Genomic DNA, 21,916 nt, shown 5'->3' with positions numbered 1-21,916 from the left:
GCGGTTTCGGTTCGGAACTGTCGGTTCCGGTTTTGGGAAATATGGAACCGGAACCGAAACCGAACCGTGAGTCTGTTTCACGGTTTCGGTTTCGGTTCGAAAACCGGCGGTTTCGGTTTCGGTTCGGAACCGCCGGTTTTTGGACGGTTCGTAGCGATTTAGGTTCAGTTTAGCGGTTTCACGGTTTTTTCCGTTAATTTTTTTTTGCCATATAGTTTGAAATTATAAAATAAATTGGAACAAGGAAATTGATAGTTTAAATTGAGTTGTTAACACTAAAATGAGGTGAGTGTAAGTAAGGATAGAGAGGAGTATTTAATATAGATAAAAATAGAGAGAAATGAGATCCAATTTGAATTTAAAATCAACATTTAAGAATAAATAAATAAATAAATAAAAATAAAAGAAATGGTGTTTTATGCAATCAATTTTGAATAGTGCAGCCATCGCCCACCGTCAACCAATCAATTTTGAAGACTCAACTAATCAATTTTGAAGACTCCAACATTAACCAATGTTAATTTATTATACTTTATTTAAAGTAATCAATTCTTCTAAGTTTATTTTAAAATGTTGGATAAATATTTATTAATAATTATCCATACTCCATAGATTCCATACGTAAAAAAATGTGTTAATTAATAAAATCGGAAATAGTATTATAAAGTTATTACCATAAACCATACAACATAGACTCCATCTTGTAATTTAGTTATTTTTATTTTATTATCTTTTATCTTATGTTTTTACCATCCAATTTTACCAAATAGTATTATAAAGTTATTTTTGCTACAAAATTTTGTCCCACATTATTGTTTCTACAGATATTACCAAATCTAAAAATGAAAGTTATTTATATAAGAGTATAAAACTCATAAACCGGATCATTCAGCAATGTTTTATTTAATGGAGTATATTTTTAATATAAGGATTAACTATGTTTAAATTTATCATTGCGTTGGCGGTTCGGAACCGTGAAACCGCCGGTTCGGAACCGTCCGAAACCGGCGGTTCGGTCGCGGTTTCGGTTCGAAAAATTTGGAACCTGAACCGAACCACGGTTCTAAAATTCACGATTTCGGTTCGGCATATTTTCGCGGTTTCGGTTCGGAACCGTAACTGCCGATTACGGTTTCGGTTTTAACCGTCGATTCGGTAAACCTTGGGCAGCTCCAGGGGAGGGGCTTCAGCACATGCCAACAAATTTTTCTTTTCTTATTTTCTATTGTTAAATTTTTTAAAAATTTCAATATACAATTTTCAGCCCTTCCTAAATCAGTGCTATTAAAGACTAAATTATTCGAGATTGAATGATGGAAGGGGCTGAAATGAATTTCAGCTTGAAAAATATACAGAGACAAATGAAGAAATAAGCTGTCATGGTTTTGGCCTTGGGGAAGAAGAAGACCCAACTCCCAAGAAATAAATAGTACAATATGTAATAAAATTTAAAAATGTAGTACAATTTTCAAAAAGAGCATGTGTATTTGACTTTTCAACTTTTAACTCTTTTTTTTCATCTTTTCAGTTCAATTTTTTAACAAATTTTAATATTTATTGTACTATATATATTAAGCATGAAAATATAAAAGAAATTATGGTGGATTGAATGTTAGAATTTTGTGATTTAAGTTTATTATGTTTGGGGTTAGAGTTTGTAATGCTAGGATTAGAGTTTGATGTGTTTAGGTTGGATAATTTGAAGTTTGTCTCAAAGTAAGTATATTTATTATCATTTACAACGTTATTGTAAGACAATTTTGATTTAATTAATTGAAATTTTAATATTTTGTCTATGTATATTTTTTCATATGTATATTACTAAAAAATTATTCCCCCCATTCGTGATTTATTATTTTATGTATCTTACTTTAACTCTTGTTTAGGTTTGAAAAACTGTTAAAAAAGTTAGTGAAAAAATTTAAGTCATATTTTCATATACTATTAATTTTAATAAAATGTAATAAGTGTCGTTAGTGGAATATGGAGTCCAATTATGAAAAATAATAAAAGAGGGTAAATGATTTAGTTTTTCTTAGACGAACGAAAAAGGATATACGGAGTATGAAACAAGATGGAAGAAGTATATAATGCAGCCCCTGCCATAATTTTTTTCTGCGTCCGCCACTGCCAAGATGGTATCAAGCCAAGTTATTAGAGTGGGGACTCAGAGAGAGTTCATCACTATCCCAGGGCCATACCTTTCCCGACCGCTTTTCCTAGGCCCTGTGAGCAAACAAAATGTCAAAATCTGACCGTTCAAACGCCAATTTCAACCCAAACACAAATACCCGACAAATATTCGCGATACAATTTACCGAATTCCTCAAACTTAGCCTCGATGCAGCCAGTCAGTCCGAATCCAACCCCATCAGCACCTCCATCAAGCCAACCAGAATCCTTCGGCGAAGTTACAATTGGTTAAATAATCTAAAATTAAAAGACCAAAATATTTTTGTTGTTGTATGGGTGAGAATATTAATATTCCTAAGATGTATGCATGCTCATGCGGTCTTGCCAGATTTAGTTCTCTGAAGACTTCAAATGTACTATTCATTAATCATTATTTAAAAACTATTCGTTAATATAATTCTATGTATGGATTCACCTCTATGAGTAGGAGCTAAGATTGACTATAGTTTGAACACAAGTTGTTCACCGCCTATTTTTCATATATATATATATGTGGTCAATAAAGCCTTTGACGTTGTAGTAATATTTTTTATTTAATTATTGTGTTGTCTCATTATTTATAATTTGTAATCTGTAATTTTCTTTGTGATTTATAAACATAGTGTTATAATTTTAATCTATTATTATTTGGAGTATTTATTTAATTAAGATTTTTTATATTGTTTGAAGCAAATCCAATGGGTTGAGCAAACGTATGAGTACTCTATAAAGGCAACTTAATTAATTATTTACTATACACACAGTCACACGTCGTCAATCAGATCGGTAGAAGAAGAAGAAGAAGAAGAGCATTAAAAGTGATGGAAGCATGAGTGATGTGTTCAATAAATTGCCTACAAATTAATCTTCCGACTGTTACTTTCACCCCCTTAGCCATTTTCTTGTGTTATAAATAAAGAACATTAGGCGCCTCCATTTTGTCGCCACAACGAAATGGAAAATAAAAGTAATAATGGAATGAGAAAAGGAGCTTGGACTAAAGAGGAAGATCATCTTCTCAGAGACTGCATTCGTGAATACGGAGAAGGCAAATGGCATCTCGTCCCTCTCCGAGCTGGTAACTTAATTATCATGCATCCTTCTTCAATTTCAAACAAACAATTTTACTTCTTCTTCTCTAATTTATTAGCACTATAAATATTTGCAGGGTTGAACAGATGTAGGAAGGGTTGCAGGCTGAGATGGCTCAATTATCTCATACCTGATCTCAATAGAGGCTTTTTTACTAATGATGAAGTTGATCTCATTGTTAGGCTTCATAAATTGTTAGGAAACAGGCAAATCTTCATCATGTTCATTTCCTAGTGCTATATATATAAAGAATCCTAATTACTTGTAATTAAATCCTAAAAATTATATAACCTGATTAACTATAAATGCTCAATCGAAACGAGTGTATGGGAAATTTCAATACAATTGAAGCTTATTTATCTGTCTCCTTAATAAATTAGCGAACAAACCCTAAGTACTATTCACTCAAATTCAAGTCAAGAAATTCGAAGCAATAAATAATTGTCATCCCCACTTATTTATATCTACAAAGCAACAAACTGTGATTTGGTTGTGACATCTCAGCGATTCACATTGAAAACTTGAAATTAACACTTTTTAGCATGTGATTTAGTACTAGGTTTTTTCAATTCAACTTTTTATGTTTTTTTAAAAATAAAATAAGTATTATTCAACGTGTTATGTTTAATTAATTTGAACACGTTTTCTTATTTAACAACGGAGGCAGATGGTCGTTGATCGCCGGCAGACTTCCCGGACGGACTGCCAACGACGTCAAGAACTTCTGGAACAGCCACATTTCGAAGCGACCGCCCAAAGAAAAAACCATCACCGAGAGCAACATCGTAAGGCCTCGAGCTTGAACCTTCTCCAACTCACACCCACCGGCTTGGTCCACCAAACTAATCATATCGAACTCATCCATGCCGGCTGAGAAACCTCCCACGAACAACGATCCAACAAGGCCGTCTTCATCGGCTCAGCAGGATGATATGGACGAATGCATGCGATGGTGGGGAGACTTGCTCAAGATGTCGGAAAATGGGGAAAATAATCCGTTTATGTTCTCCGATGATGACCTGGCGCGTTTACTGGCGACGATCTAGGTGGCGCCGATGAAGAAGGCTTTGATGTTTGATGATTGATATACACATATCTTTATGCTTGTTGTGTGTAAAATGAAATGTGAGATAAACTCTAAAAATATAATAAAAGTGTTCATTGTATTAATATTTCATTACACATCATGCACTTCATGAACTTCAAATTAAATCGATCCTTACAAAATAAAGGATGCACCCATATCAACCCTGATTTCGAAAAAATATAACCACATGTTTCTGTAATACTATCATTACTCACATTTCAAATCCTTCTCAACTTTTTCTTGCCTATTTTACCTCTTTTAGGACATACTTTAACTTAGATTTTTTAAATTATTACTTGCATATATATTAATATAATTTTAGATGTATATATATACATCACATTTAATAATAATAATAATAATAATAATAATAATAATAATAATAATAATAATAATAATAATAATAATAATAATGTACTTGCTGATGTATTTTTGTTATTATGCAAAAATATATAAATATGTATAGTTACTGTTTTTTAGAAAATCCAATGTGTATTTTTACTTATTATTTACAACACATTATATTATTGTATAATTCAAAAGTTTTTTAATAAATTACTAGTACATATAAACTTTAAATGTTAGGATTTGAATTCAAAAAATATTAATGAATTTAGACTAATTATGTCCTCAAAAGTTTCGGAGCAAAATGGAAAAGAAGAAGTTGATGATAATTTAAATGTGATTAATGATTTTTTGAGACTAGCTTATGGTCATATTTTTCTGAGTTAAGGTGCCTAATGATTTTCATTTATTATACTATCATGTCATGGTAGATTTTCATTTTTATTGACTCATTAATTGTCATAAGAAACATAATTAATACTTAGAAAGTTTATTAGAGTTGAACATATGAATAAAAAGTTTGTTAGAGTTGATCATATATGATTAATAAATTAATAATGGGGATAGCTGTTTGTAAAAAAGGAAAAATTAATGTTATAGATGAACCCTCCGAATTTGGTGTAGCATCAAATCAGGAAATAGCATTGTGTTTTATGCCCATATCTTGTCAGTTCGAAGAATTAATGCTTAGTTTTCTGTCCCCAAAACACAAAATTTTGAGGATAAACCTAATACTGGTAGATAAAATTGTTGGGAGAGAAATTAACTACTCCATTAAACTTTCAAATTTTGTTCCTTTCTATATACTAATACACCTCCAATATGTTGTAACAGTAGTTGATCGGAATAAAATCGATCAACATAAGTTTTTGAATCCAGTAATGGACAAAATAACATACTTTCTCTATCCCTTGCTAAATTATTCATATTTCTTTTTCGTCTAAATATAAGTGGCTCAGTTTCTTTTTTTAGCATTCTATATCTTAGTTTTTTCTCTCTACTTTATTCTTTCTCTTACTTTATTAACTTCTCATTTTACTACCAAAAATCCTTTTTCTTAAATATTGTATCAAAAATAAATGCCTCTCTTGGCAAGTGATGAGTAGTATTGAGCATTTATCAAAGCGTTGGTGTGTAGTTTCTTGACATATATATCATTTTACTGGTAGGAGGTCCATTTGGTATATTCCAACGACATTGCATTAATGTAGTATCTTATTTCACCGACATGATTCTTACGTATACCTGCTTGGACCCCAAAATTTACCTCACTATCATTTCAATATATTTTTATTTAATTAACACATCCTCTATTAAAAAATCTTAAATCTTGTTCCATGTCAACTTGGTAATGATGCTAGCCTGTTTATATAAGTATGAATAATATTCCCCTTATAAGATCTTTTAAGGCATGAATGACTCATTTCTAATATCCTCAAAATTCTCATGGCTACAATTCAAACATGTCCGTCCCTATACAACATCAGTTCAAGAATGTAATGTGAACTCCATGCAATTCCCCTTTGTAAATCAAGCCATAACATATGCTCAGAAAGCGAACTTAAAAGTGAATAGGTGAATGAATAAAGATTGAGAAAGTTTTAGGAATAATAAAGACAACCATTTTAAGACATACGACCTTCTCCAAACATAATAGAACACCACTTTAGGACATTAGACCTTCTCCAAAATAACATTGACAATTTTCACTAAAGCAATTCATCTATAATGACAGTTTTGTGTTGATCATACAAAATTGAAAAAAGTTCTGAGTTCTGTATCAAAAATTAGTACTCCTTCTGTTTTCAAAGAATATACACGTTGGTTTGGCACGAGTTTTAATATAAAATTGGTAATTAATAGAGAGGTAAAAAGAAAAAGTAATCAGTGGAAAATGGGTCACACCCCATTAGAGAGAAGAGAGTTTTTAAAATTGAAAAGTGTATATTCTTGTGAGACGGGGGGAGCAATAATTAGCAATTGATCACGGCTCTAATATTATGTTTACATATACTCCCTCCATTCCATTGAAGATGACTCACTTTCTTTTTTAGTTTGTCTCGACTAAGATGACTCATTACTTAAAATGGAAACTCATTTATCTTTATTTTATTTCATCTCTCTTACTTTAGTCTCTCCACTCAACACAAAATAAAGTTGCATAAATTTCCGTGCTGTCCAAGGAAGGGGTCATCTTCCTTAGGACGGAGGGAGTATCATGGAACTTGCAAAAAGTTCGTGATATTATTTGCCAATTTTAAAGTTCATTGGAAAAACTTAACTTTTTGAAAGTTCCATGATATTAGATGTCAATATCCCTACAATTATCAATATTATCATAATACCCTTCTTAGAAAAGTTCCATGATATTATATGTCAATATCCCTACAATTATCAATATTATCATAATACCCTTCTTAATTTCTAGAATTGGTGGGGCCTATAGTGTTCCAAGGGAAGGGTATCCAAGGTTGACAGCCATTATTGCCCTTCTATATACATAAAGGTGAATATTGAAATGCAATTATTTATCCGAATAATATTTTTAAGGTTTATAGTCAATTGTTCCTTATAATAAACCTTAATTCAATGACTATCAGTCTATCACCGATTAGATAGATCAATCGAGTGGACCCAATTTAGTCGAAGAAAACAATTAGTGCAACTAGGGATGTCAGTTAAATATGAAATCGATAATTTAAGCACGGTGAAATTTAAAGGGCTGATAAGTTATAAACCGATCAAAAATCAGGCGGTGGGTTAAGCGGGCCAGCTCGACGGGCTGGCAGGCTGTCCCGCTGGGCTGGACAATTTTTTTTTTTTGTTTGTTTACATGTGTCGCAATCTTTAATTCAAACTATTCCTCCATATTTTCGTTATCCTTTCTTTCCAAAAAAAAATATATGACCTTATATTAAAGATGGATGAAAGTTTATAAATATCCATAAATTAAAAAGAATAAAGATAAATACTTCATCCGTTCTCTTATAACTGAGACGAAAATTTGCAACACGGAGTTTAAGAAAATGAGGTTTAGTGTGTTCAATAGATTATAAAAAAAAGTAAGAAAGATAAAAAAAAAAGTGTAGAGTATAAGTAGAAAGTGAATAAGTAGAGATAATAGAGTAAGAGTGTGAAACAATGTTAGTATTGCTATATATCGAAATGACCCAAACTATGAGGGAACTCCTAAAAATGAAAAAAGGACTCAACTATGAAGGAACGAAGGGAGTACAATTTTTCAAAATAAAAAAAATCATACTCCCTCCGTCCATGAATAATAATCTCATTTTGTCATTTTGGGATGTACACAAAATATAGTTCCATTTCTAAATATGGAAAGTTTTTTTTTTCCAAAAACACCTTCACGAAAATATAGAAAGTTTTTCTCTTATACTTTACTCACTTTTTCACATCTCTCTCAAAGCATTAGCAGTGGTGACCTTTCTCCGGAGCATATCTCAGGGCTTATCTCAATTTTCTCCTGTCACGTCAGCAGGCCCATCTCAGAGCCTATCTCCCAGCAATGAGAGCTCATCCCATAGCCTATCTCAGAACACATCTCATTTCCACATCATCACTATTTTATTTTATTTTATTTTTTATATCAATGTCAAATAATTTAATTGAGATGTGGTGTGTGAAATGAATGAGATAGTAAGGAATTTATAATAGGAGAAGAAATTTAATAATAATAAAAAAATATTAGCCTCGGCTCCCTGCAATGGGAGCCGATGGCAGGGCCTATGAAAAGTCAATTGCCCATCGACTGAGACGATGGAGCGGCCCTGGGCGGGAGGGGATTGGAGGTGTTCATCGGCTCCCACTCCACAATGGGAGCCGGTAGGAGCCGATATGGTGACCGATTGCTTAGCCTTGCTATCGGTCACCACTGCTATGCTCTCATATTTTACTCACTTTTTCTCCCTTGTTACTCTTACCTTCTACTTTTTCTCCTTCTCTATTTTACTTTATCAATTTTTCATTAAAACTCGTGTCGTCTATAAATAAGATTATTATTATGGACGGAGGAAGTAATACTATTGAACAAATCGGACGTTTGTTTTGCAATTTTATCAATCTGTAGAACGTTCCCTCAACGTTGGTTGTTGGGCTCGGAATTGGGCTTGCATTTATAACACCAGCACATTCATATAGATGCATGTAGGGGTGTCAAAATGGATATCGGATATTGAATATCCAATATCCAAACCCAAAAAATTGGATAATTGGATATTGGATATCGATACCCAATTTTTCGGGTTTCGAGATCGGGTTCAGGTACATGATTTTGGAATTATCAAATATCGGGTAATCTGATAACCGATCGAATATACCCGAATTATCCGAATTTTTATTTTTTTTTAAATTTAATAAATTATATATTTATTTTATTATTTAAAAAATTAAATAATTAAATGTATCCCAAAAACTCTTCCCTGTGAAGTCACCTCTGCAGTGGAAACAAGCACAGCACCAAGCTGTGCTCCCAAAAACAGACGCCGTACTTTGTTTTCTAAGCTATTTTGTCTTCCTTCAAAATACTCGTATATTTCTTCCTTCATAACTTAATTTAGTGTAATAGGTTATAGAAATAGTTAATTAATCATTTTACACCACTTTATTTGCAAAGAAACAAAAGCCTATCAAATTGTTTTATTTACACATACAAAAACAGAATTATACTCCCAGTGCAGCGCTCTCGGCCATCCACCGCCGCCCACCACCTACTGCCCAACCACAATTGTCCACCGTTGTTGCCCTCTACCACCGGTGTCCAATCGTGACTGCTGACTGGATACCCGATTTTTCGGGACTGGATACCCGAGTCGTGTATCCGGGTATCTGAAATCATTTTCGGATCGGGTATCGGGTAGTAGTTTTTGGGAAATTCGGGATCGGGTACTCGAAATTTTCGGATCGGGTATCTGTGGATACATGATTTGAAAGGCCTAGATGCATGTACTCCTGATAATTCTTTACTTCTTTTGGGAGCTATAAGTAATCCATATTTGTTTAAGTGGATCTTTAAAAGATTGAGCCACATATAGAACTGCCCAACTAAAGAATAAAATTTTATAACATTAAATTGATCGAATTTGGGTATTTTCTACTTTTTACGGTATAATGCAATTATCAATATTTAATCGAATTTGGGTATTTTCTACTTTTTACGGTATAATGCAATTATCAATATTTAATCAAATTTGGGTATTTTCACTATCAATCCAAACTTGTTCAATCCATAGCTTGGTAGTAGACTTTGTCAATAGAGACGAATAATAGTGGCTCTAGCATCCCGTGCATCCATAGTATCTTTAATAACCTTGGGATGTATGTTTGGTAGTGTTTGATCACAGTAAAATTAATTTTAAATGCAGAACGTCAAACCAAAATAGATTAGGTCATTGTCATAACAAGAAGTTTATAATTAGTGAGTTTTTAGTTCATTAACATTTTCCGTGTAATATGTTTGACAAAATCACGAGATGAATCAACGATAACAGGAATATATTTTAAATGAACTAAAAACACATGAACTTCGTGTCTTCTAATAATGACCTTCACGTAATTGTTCTAAGTTGTGTATTGACACTAATTTTGCATATAATACAACCGTATATTTAGCTATCCACAAAGTTAACCCCTTCTTTAACGTGTTTATGTTAGCAACATATATGGAGTATTTTCCACGTCTCAATCTATAAGAATGATTTGATAATTCAATGTTTCCATATTATGTCTAATGTATTAGGAGCGACAACTTCTCATATATATTGCTTGTTCATTTTATAGTTCAAATCACTTTTTGTTACACGCTAACATTGTATTAGGCCATTATAATAGGTTTGTGTTAAAATGAAAACACCTTTTAAAGTGACACTGTGACACCACGTATCCAGCAATATTATAAACGCTACACGACAATAGTATAAACGCTAGACAGCAATCTATAGATTGTTGTCTAGCGTATTGGATATTGCTGGCAGAGAAAATTTACCCGCATCTTTTATGATTGTCATATGACAGCTGATTATTCGTCCACATGTACAAATGATTGGTTAGGAATGGTTGTATGTTGTTATTTTAAGAGGTGTTGTCATTTTAACGCACCCCGACCATCATATCTTTAAATCTAATGATCCATATTTATCACTTCATCTATCCCTGAAAAGTATAAATTAGTACTCCCTCCGTCCCATAAAGATGTCACACTTTCCTTTTTAGTTTGTTCCATTAAAGATGTCACGTTTCCATTTTTGGAAAAAGTTCTCTCTCACATTAACTTACAAAACAAAACCTCCTAAAATCTCGTGCCGTCCATAAGTGTGACATCTTTTGTGGGACGGATGGAGTATTTCCTAACTAATCTGTCCTTAAAAAGTATGAACTTTCTAATTTTGGAAAAATTAAACGACACATCATTTTATTCAAACTTATATCAGTACACTACTAACACTATTTGCATTATCATTAAAATCTGTGTCGAACCAAACATTCATATTTTTCAGGGACGAAGAAAATGATTGTTATTAGTTAAATTTTACTAATTATTACTCCCTCCGAGGGAGTAGTAAATTACATCCTTATAATATATTTTAAAAACATGAAGCAGAAAGTATATCAAATATAGTACTGTACATATTATCACACAAAGGGAAACTTATATTATTTTATATATGATCACACGAACTGGTGTGATACACATAATACATCAAATCCAAACATGAGTAGCATCAACACACATAACCAGACAGTAGGATAGTATAGGAGATGAAACGATTACAAATCGGAGATAAAAGGAACGCAACTCAGTTGATGAGAAGATAGGCATCGACGAGAGTGCAGAGAGTAACGGCAAGAGGAACATAGAGTTGAGGAGGAGGAGAGAGAATAGTAGATTTCTCATACTCAAAGCTCCATTTTGCCAAACCATCACTCACACTAAGAGTCACTTTAAAACTCTTGTACACTTTCAGAAGATCTCCTTCCAAAATAGAAAATGTGATGATTTTTGCAGCATCATCTATTGCCTCTATCAAAGCCTTGGCAGTTGTTGGAATTGCTCCTGTCATCAAATAAATATAGTATGCATCAAACTATATAATATCCACCAAAATATATGATTTAATTTGTGGAACATTTTATACCAACAATGTAGTGCCAGATCTTGACGCAGCCAACGGCGCCCTCCTCCCCTTCGACGAGCTCAACTCCGGTGAAGGCTGCCGGGAATATCTTGACAATTTCGTTCATGTCGAGCTTGAAGAAATTGTAGAACTTATCAGCTGGGCATTTGATTGCAGCGCTTGCAACTAGGGTTTCTACCTTGTTTGCCATTTTGGTTGTAGTATTTAGTTCAGTGTGTTTGGACTTGCAATACTATTATCTTCTGAATTTATATTGCTGTGGCAACATTATTTAAATAGTATTGGTTGTATATTCATCTAATCCACACCTAAAGAATCTTGTAATTAGTGGCCCACTTTGAAATCGGAGAAGATATCTTAACTAATGATTCACGACTGGGCTTAAATAATTAGTGGATTGAGATAATAATTGCGTAGTTATTCTTCAAATTTAATCAGTCAATTTTAATTAATGAAACTAGATACTTATGCAGGGGCAGAGTTAGGATTTCACTTCAGGATGGGCAAAAATATATTATATAGAAAAATTTTATGCATTTGAGAGGGGCATTTAGAGTATTTTGTTAATATAATTGAGAATTTTTATGTAAAAATACAATAATGTTGAAGGCATGAGGAGGGGCATTTGACCCTGCTCCATACATGCTGGCGCCGCCCGTGTACTTATGCATGCATGAGTTATGGATATGACTGAACTTTTAACATGTCACACTTATATTTTACTGCAATTTTTAGTACTGAATCTCACATTACACTAACTTATTTTCACTCACATTTTATTACAAAATCAATATGTAAAAGTAGGAATGTAAGAATCATATTTGATTAACTTTCTTACTTGAAATAGTAGCTTAAATATGTATAACAGTATAAGTATACAAGCAACAAATAATACTATATATTTGTATTAGTACTAAAACTTAGTTGCAATAAATACGATTTCACTTTCACATGTTCAACCGTTTTTGGGTTGAAACTCTATTATACGAATACAACAATAATTAATAAAGGTTGGTCTTAATTCTATCCTACACTCCGTCGTTAAAAAAAGTTTCTCTTATAAACATTATAATTCTAGAATACGAAACCTATCTCTCCATTAATTTAGAAACTAGTAATTTTTCTCAAATATATAAATCCATTAGTCTTAAGTAACGTGAATCACGAAATGCGCGTATTATTTCGTAGTGAAAAATTATTTTGTAATTATAGTGATCTACTCACCAGTTACCTACCCATCAACTAATGCAAACTCAGCGATGACGAACTTATGCTTTTATTAATTATTATTTCTCTTTGCATGTTTTCATTATTAATTATTGTGGTTGATTTTTGCAGACAACACATGATTATCATGTCAACAGTATATACGTATTAGATGCTAGGATAATTATCTCGACAATTAGATTTTTAATATCTCGTCAAAACCACCAATATAGATGAGATTATAGAATCTGTGATGATGTGTAGGCTATAAATGGATGAGGATATCTATTATATCGAATTAATGCTGCAGAGTATTGAGAAAATTCAACTCGCATAACGCAGAGATAACAACAGTGAAGGGTGTAAAAAATATTTTTAATTGGAGCTCCATTGTGTGTGTATTCAATATAAAAATTCAAAATATATCATAACAAATACTCCCTCCGTCTCCTAAAAGATGTCACACTTGTGAGACGGCACGGAATTTTAGGAGGTTTTGTTTTGTGTGTTAAATGAAGAGAGAAAATATAATTTTTATATTCATGTGAGAGAGAACTTTTTTCAAAAATGAAAATGTGACATCTTTTGTGGTACAAACTAAAAAGGAAAGTGTGACATCTATTATGGGACGGAAGGAGTACTTCTTACGTCCCAAGATAAGTGAGACGCTTTTTTTTCCGCACTCGTTTTGGGAAAATAATACTCCCTCCGTCCCGTTACATGTGACACATTTCTTTTGGGCACAAGTTTTTAGGTAATAGTCACTTCTAGTGGAACGGAGGGAGTATAAAATAGTTAGAGTGGAGAGAGTGTAAAGTAAGAAAGAGAATAATATAGAGAGAATTAAGTGAGACGCTTCTTTTTCCGTTTCACCAAAAGTGTCTCGTATTTCTTTTTGGAACGTCCCACCTAAAGTCACTCATTTCATTATAAGAAATATAGTAGAAAGTTGGTTGAAAAGGTTAGTGGTGGATCCTACTTTTAGTTTTATAGTACTCCATCCACGGTAGGGGTACCGTTTCTTTTCAGCACGAGATTAAAGAAAAATTGTGTTAAATGTGTTAAGTAAAGGAAGAATAAAGTAGGAAATGAAAAAGATAGAGAGATGAAGAGACAAAATAGTAAGAGAGAGTAAAGTAAGTGAAAAGAAATTAAATGTGTGACTTTTACTAAAAAGGAAATGACTTCACCACTATGGAACGTACCAAAATGACAAAATGATTCAACTACTATGGAACAAAGAGAGTAACAAAATATTGCAAATAAATTTAGTGAAACCTGGAGTATATTACCAAAACTAGTAAAAAGCAAATGAGTAGTTTATTGGTGGACGGACGAAAATGACAAAATGAGAAGTTTATTGATGGATGCAATAGAACAAAAAAAAACGTTAAGGACATTTTTTAATGCAGTTAAAGATGGTAGTTTTTGTTTCTAAATATACCACCTACACTTCAAAAAATATCAATATTGTTGGTGTCCCAACTAAAATTAGAGGACGCAAGTGGAAGCGTCCTAAAAATGCAAAAGTTTAAGTTAATTTGTCCTTAAATTTCGGAACACTTTCTTTTGCGTCTTAAATTGTTGATATTGTTAAAATTTTCCAACGCAAGTGATTGCTTTTCGATTTTTTTATCCTTATAATATACTTCATCCGTCCCCAAAGATTATGCACTTTAGGTTCAGCACGGGTTTTAATGTAAAATTGTTAAAGTAAGAGAAAGGTAGAGAGAAAAAGTAAATGAAGTATTGTTAGTGGAGAATGGGTCCCACTTTATTAGAGAGAAAAGACTTTCCAAAATTAGAAAGTACATATTTTAATGGAACAGACTAAAAAAGAAAGAGTGCATATTCTTGTGGGATGGAAGGAGTAAGATTTTTGTAGCGACGAAGAGAGTATATTTTAAGGACATACTACCTCTGTCCCTGAAAATTTGATACATATTACCATTTCGGTCCGTCCCTGAAAATTTGATACACTTCACTTTTACCATTTTTGGTAGTGGACCTCATATTCCACTAACTCATTCCTACTCACATTTTATTATAAAACTAATACTTTAAAAGTAGGACCCACATCCCACCAACTTTTTCAACTCACTTTCCATTACATTTCTTAAAACCCGTGTCGGGTCAAAGTGTAGCAAATTTTGGGGGACGGAGGTAGTAGTAAAAATTAAGACACAATTACTTGCATTGAAAATTTTTTAAAATTAACAATAATTTAAAATGTAAAATAAAACGTCTTAAATGAAGGATAAATTAATTTATTCTTATGCTTTTTTAAGATGCTTTCCAATTGCATCCTCTAATATTAGTTTATACTACTTCGGCTCGAGAGAATTTCCATTTTCTTGGAAGCTCTTTTCAGAATGCACTAATTAAACAACATATATTATGAAGTTTCCATGTTAAAGCAAAACAATTAAACATTGCATTTCCACTTATATTATATAAAAAATAACGGATAAAATGCAAGATGCATATACAGTACAAATACTCAATTTACAACAAACCATGCCCACAATGGGTTTTATTTAATAAAATTAAAATACATAGTATGCATAACACATGCATCAAATAACCATTCCAAACAACATAACAATATTAACACAATAAAATGGTCGTCATGACCATCAATACACACATAAGTCATAACCAACCCATTGCGGTTTTAGTTGATGAGGAGGTAGGCATCCACAAGAGTGATGAGAGTCGTTAAAATGGGAACATAGGCCAGAGGAGGTAGAGTGAGAGGACTTGCTCTCTCATACTCTATAACCCATTGCGCCGAACCCTCACTCACTTTAAGTGTGCACGCAAAACTCTTGTACAATTTCAACACATCTCCGTCCAACACAGTAAGTTTTATGGTTTTTGTAGCATCATCTATCACTTCACTCAAAACCTTCATCCCCATTGATAGCTCTCCTGCATGCAAAAATAGGTTTGATATCAAACACTTAGAAATTGGATCTGAATATTAATAGTAGTGTCTGATAGAAATCGATGGGTTCCATCCTAAAATCAATTGGTGATAGGAGGAGTGACCCATGAGATTTATTTACTAGTTTCAGTTTTCTCTTGACACCGATGTGGGACAGTTATATGTTATTTTTTTAGTTTCAATTGCCAACAGTGTCGAAAAGAAATTTATACCGAGAGCATAAGTCCAGAGCGTTTTGCAGCCGGCGACCCCTAGCTCTCCTTCGATGACCTCAGCACTCTTATAAACGGCGGGATATATGGTGACGATCTCGGTTAGGCGGAATTTGAAGAAAGTGTAGTATTTTTCAGATGGGGTTTTTGTTGGAGAACTAGCAACTAGGGTTTCTACTTGGTTTGCCATTGCTGAATTTGGATAAGTTTAGTGTTTGAGTTAATAGGGGGGTTTATCTTCTCGATTTATAGTGTTGTTGGAACAATTTTTAATTGCTATTGGTTTGATGGTTGGTGTAACCTTACACCTAATGTTTATAGATGGGAATTTTAAAGTCTTAATTAGATAATTAATAATTGTTGATGATAATTGAACGTAATTAATCGATTAATATACAACCTTGGATTCCTTACAATTACGACGTTTAGGAAATTTTCTTGTAAAATATGTAAAAGGAAACTTTACCTTTCATACACTTTAAAAGTTCAAACATGTACAATAGTACCCGGAAATACTTTAATTTGTATAAATTTATAAAGTAGGAGTACTATTTACAGGAAAAAAATATTAATACTATTATAACAAGTGAGTAGTCGTTCAAATAATACTCATTAAAGTTTGCGTGATTATATAAACGGGAAATTGTCCCAATAAAAATCCATACACTGCAAAATAAACACTCTAATTTAGTATGTATGATTAAGGTACTAAGGTGTGTAACAGTAATATATCTATGCCACTCAGATAATCTAGCTAATTAAGAATACTAATTAGGCAGGCTGCCGCACTAAAAATACATAATATAACACGAAATAAATTGAAACATTTGTCATGGCTAAAACTAATCAACACAGCTAGATGTGACTGTATTGACAAGATGATTGCATATTTAGACAGTGAAACAATTTGTATTTTATTTTAACAATCGAACATGTGTACATTACATGAATAATAATAATAATAATAATAATAATAATAATAATAATAATAATAATAATAATAATAATAATAATAATAATAATAATAATAATAATGATGATGATGATGATGATGATGATGATGATGATGATGATGATGATGATGATGATGATGATGATGATGATGATGATGGTGATGTGATGATGATGAGACCACGAGTGCTAGACGTCGATGATGAGACCACGAGTGCTAGACGTCAAGGGTCTTCACTTCGGCATGAGCCATGGATTGATTGGGGCCCAAGGATAAGAGGGAGGTCATGCCACATACCCAATACAGCTCGAGGGATGGCCAGAGAAGCGAGGAAGAGGGAAGGCTCAGATTTGAGGACAAATCCTTTCCAAGAAGGGGAGAATGATACGATCTTGGAAGTCGTGCATCAAGGATTTCAACTGCAGCTGGATTCAACCGGAAACCGCCCTATCAAGATGATATCCGAAAGCTATGAAACCACTATCATCGTCTTCTTCTTGGAAACAGCTTCGCGTGGGTATCTTGCACATCTCAATCGGAGTCCGAATGAGGGAGTTATGGCGGTTTTACAGAAGAACTGGCGAGGGAGTCCAGAGAGAACACCCGGGCGGGTGTTTTGCACCCTGCAATTCACCCGACCGGGTAAATCACCCGAGTCTTAGTTTTTGAGGGCCTTTTTCCACATTTTGGGCCCTTAGTATAAATACCTTTTGGTGTCATTTTTCATTCTAGATTAAGATTAAGATAAGATTGTGATTGAAATTATCTCCCTAGTGAGTTTTTCCTCTTTGAGGAATGTATCCAATTCCTTCCTTGAAGGTTGCTTGTCTCAATTTCATAAATTGATTCAAGTAGAGGTATGCATCAATGGAGTGTATCCATTGAGTAGTGGAGCCAAGGGGTGATAGAGCTATTGAAAGTTGCCTAGGGTTGTTTCCATTATTTTGGTCAAGGTCCTAAGGTCATAACTCTTTCATCTCATCATTATACACATGCTTTCCATTCCTAATCTTCCATCAATTCTTGTTTAGATTCAACTTTTGTGGTTAGGTCTACCTTATCCTTTGTTTTATTGATAAATTGAAAATCAATCTCACAAAAATAGTTAGATCAAGCATCATTAAATGGGTAATCCTTGGGAAATGAATCATAAAACACATGGATCCTTATCAAATAAATAATAATAATAATAATAATAATAATAATAATAATAATAATAATAATATAGCTAATGTAATAAAATACAAGTTGAGATCTTAATTCATAAACATGTATTTTTAAATGATATTGATTGTATGTTGGTGTAACCTTACACCTAATTAATGTCTATAAATTAAATAAGCAATCCTCAAATCTTAATTAGCTTATGATTGTTGATAATATTAATCGATTCAAATATATATATAACCTTTAAATAAACATCACCTAGTATTGACGTGATTCTTAAAATGAAGGTTGTTAGAATTGTTCTCATTTACGTTTATTCTTGCCTAGGGCAATGGGTTGGGCATCTAATCCATCTATAACCATTTTGTTGTAAACTTGGGAGAAGAAAGTAACTTCACCAATGATACATGTGTATGCTGTTTGGAAGATTTTTTTTAGCTCTAAAAGTGGGTAAGACACGTTTTAATTTCGCATCTCCAAGATGCGACGCGTTTGAGTTTCATTTAAATGAAACTGAAACTCAATGAAAACACCTCATAAATTGTAAATATTTCAATTGATCAAGTGGTGTGTTTGGTGGTATTAAGATCTTGTACTCATCAAAATCCTGAGTTCACATCTCCCATCCCATTTTTGTGCTTTTGTGTTTGAAGTCCTTAAGAATAAACTAAGGGGGTGTTCGGTTGGCAAGACTAAATCTCATAATTAAATATGTATTATGTTTGGTTCATAAGATTGATCCCCTCAACTTAATCTTAGATAGATAGCCTCATGATAATTAGTCATAGCTTCCTCCCTCCAACTAAAATAAGCCCACAACTTAATCATGACAACCGAACACCACCTAAAAATACTACTACGAATTAATTAGATTCAAACTTAATCCAATTAAATACAGAGGCACTTAAATCTACCACTTCATAATTTGAGCTATCCAACTACATTGTTTTTTCTAGGTGAATACGAAACTGAAACATGTCTTTCAACTTTAGAAATGCGAAACAGAATTGTTTCTCACGGTCTCACTCATATTTGGAAGTTAACAAGAAACTCTCTCATGCATGGAATTTGTTCCCCTTTTTTAATATTCTAAACCATTATATTTTGGGCAACTAATTAATGGGCTATTTTACCAATAAAATCCATATTTAGGTAAGTAAATCGTTTACATATTCTTGCATATTTCGGATTATATGCAATCATTATGAGGTACCGTACATAATTTATGCAAGATTAGGTAAGTTGATGATAACATATTTTATAATTTGATTTATCTCGAAACAATTATTTATTCCCGTCCCATGTGCAATGTCAAGTAGTATATCTTTCTTTCCCTTTCTCCATTCCTTTCCTTGTCTCTCATTGTAGTATTAAAAAAGTGGTTAATTGTATAACTTATATATAATCAACTTTAAGCCTTTCAGCATATATATTAAATTTTTATTTATTTTACTTTATAGTCCGAACTTTGAAAAATGTTTCAACTTTATCTAACCTTAATTTTGATTTAGTATATTTTATAGTGTGAACTTTTGAGGTTTCATTTATAGCCTGAATTTTGAAAATTTATTGAACTGTAGTTTGCACAATCAACAATATCAAATTTGAGGTTAATCTTCAATTATTTTATAACAAGATCTATTTATTTGATTCTATATACTTTATCGGCCAGCCAACACAAATATTTTGACATGCTAATGCTCAACATTCTTGGTTAAGTAATGATGATGAATTATTAGAAAGAGCGAAGAAGGATTGTTGTCACAGCTTCATTAAAATTTATGCTCAGTAATTAAAAAATATTGCTAGGTAATACACTTAAATCTAATATTAACATGGCCGTCAAAGTTCATGCATCAATCGAATATTGTCAGGAAAACTGATCAACATACGTTGTTTTTGGATGCTCCGCCCGGGTCAATGGCGGAACGCGGAACCATGTACAAGCTACGAGAAGTTTAAGCTCTATTTATTTTAATTTTTTTTATTAAATAGTAGTAATATCTTTAAATTTATGGCATTTTATGTAAATGGGTCATGTTAAAATACCCATAGCATCCGACTCACAACTAAATTCAATTATACACTATTAGATCTTAAAATGAGTGGATAAGATTAAAGCTCAAGGATTTCAATCAATAGTAGATAAAATATCAACAAAATGGTAAAATAGTCAATTTGTTATAATATACTCCCTCTGTCTGCGAATAGGAGTCCCGTTTTTCCATTTTAGTCCGTCCGTGAATGGGAATCTCGGTTCACTTTTACCATAAATGGTAATATAGTCTCGCCTTCCACTAACTCATTTCATTCACATTTCATTTAAAATTAATCTACATAAGTGGGAACCTTATTCCACTAAATGAGACCTTCTAATGGCGACGGAGAGAGTAATAATTTTCACGGGTTTTTTTATATCAACATTGTTTATTACAAATATCAACACATTGACATGATAATTTCAACATAAGTACCCGAAAACATCAACACAGTTTTATTAATATTGTACATGCATTATATTGATAGTTTTTGATACATTTGTTGATATAAAATATGTTTAGCATATACGAAAATTGAAATAAAAATTATAAAATTTCATCATCCGATCATCGTCGAAATATATGCAATTGACATCTCGTTAGAATCCTTATGAAATTACCTTTAACTTGATAAATTTTTTACGGAAAAATATGCTAAATCGAGAGAGTTACATAAATTTTAAATGTTAAGATGATTTTGAGGAGAGAGAAAGAGGTTATTTTTAACTTCCATATATAATCATTGACATTAATACCATTTAAATTTATTTAATAACTTTTTAAATTTAAAATATAATCAATTTGTCATTATTTCAATCATTATATCTCATAACCTAATGACTAAGATTTGGTCTTAATTTGGGATTGTTAATTAGTTGGCAATTGACTAAAATGTAAATTATTGTGCAAAAGTCTCTACCATTTTCAACGAAGTATATGAATATTATTGTTTCAAAATGAACTTTGATTTTAGAATAAATAGCTCATACCAAAATATTTTCTGCATCCACCCTTGCTTGGTTGCCAACCCAGTGGGTCTACATTCCAGGTACTCTTCTCCATAAGGTCGTTGGGCTTTACACCCCATGTTCGGCCCCGGCTGATTGACTGGCTTCCGTGTGAAATTTTAGTTTTTTTTTTTTTTTGTTAGTTCTATTAATTTAATATATACTACTATTTTCTCTATAAATATTCCTTCAATTTTTTCACACCTCAATCTCTCTTTTCACACTTCTAATTATTTATCTATATGCAAATTTGTCGGAAATAAATCGAAGTGCTCATGCAAAGTTTATGGCCTATACATATGCGATAGGGTGGGAGTAATAAATACTTTCTCCGTATTAAAAAAATAGAAACATTTGAAACGACACAGATTTTAATACACAATTGGTAAAGTAAGTGAAAAGTAAAGTGAAAATAGAAATATTGTGAAAATAGAAAAAATTGTGAAAATAGAATTAGTGAATTGCGGGGTCTATGTCCAAAAATATTTTTAAGGAACAGACCAAAATTGAGATAGTTGCTATTTTAAAAAAATTGGAGG

At 32.4% G+C, this 21,916-nt stretch overlaps 2 protein-coding genes and 1 pseudogene across 2 annotated transcripts; 1 reads left to right on the top strand and 2 right to left on the bottom strand.

The window, feature by feature from the left end:
- Positions 1–3,111: 3,111 nt before the first annotated feature.
- Positions 3,112–4,310, top strand: LOC125187471 (transcription factor MYB114 pseudogene; annotated as a pseudogene).
- A 7,031-nt stretch (positions 4,311–11,341) lies between these two features.
- LOC125202338 (MLP-like protein 43) lies at positions 11,342–12,059 on the bottom strand. Its single transcript, XM_048100717.2, has 2 exons — positions 11,848–12,059; positions 11,342–11,765 (listed from the first exon to the last, which is right to left on the bottom strand). Exons 1-2 carry the CDS (start codon positions 12,035–12,037, stop codon positions 11,509–11,511), a joined length of 447 nt encoding a protein of 148 aa, XP_047956674.1. The 5' UTR covers positions 12,038–12,059; the 3' UTR covers positions 11,342–11,508.
- A 3,419-nt stretch (positions 12,060–15,478) lies between these two features.
- On the bottom strand, positions 15,479–16,423 carry LOC125202196 (major latex protein 146-like). Its single transcript, XM_048100557.2, has 2 exons — positions 16,213–16,423; positions 15,479–15,984 (listed from the first exon to the last, which is right to left on the bottom strand). The coding sequence occupies exons 1-2, from the start codon at positions 16,400–16,402 to the stop codon at positions 15,728–15,730; spliced, it is 447 nt and encodes a 148-aa protein (XP_047956514.1). The 5' UTR covers positions 16,403–16,423; the 3' UTR covers positions 15,479–15,727.
- Between the last annotated feature and the right edge of the window lie 5,493 nt (positions 16,424–21,916).

Source organism: Salvia hispanica, chromosome 2 (assembly GCF_029641045.1).
Source record: "Salvia hispanica isolate PSC_SH4W2 chromosome 2, Shi_PSC_v1, whole genome shotgun sequence".
Lineage (NCBI taxonomy): Eukaryota > Viridiplantae > Streptophyta > Magnoliopsida > Lamiales > Lamiaceae > Salvia > Salvia hispanica.
Note: the sequence above shows the minus strand (reverse complement) of the source record. Positions and strands in the feature narration are given on the sequence as shown.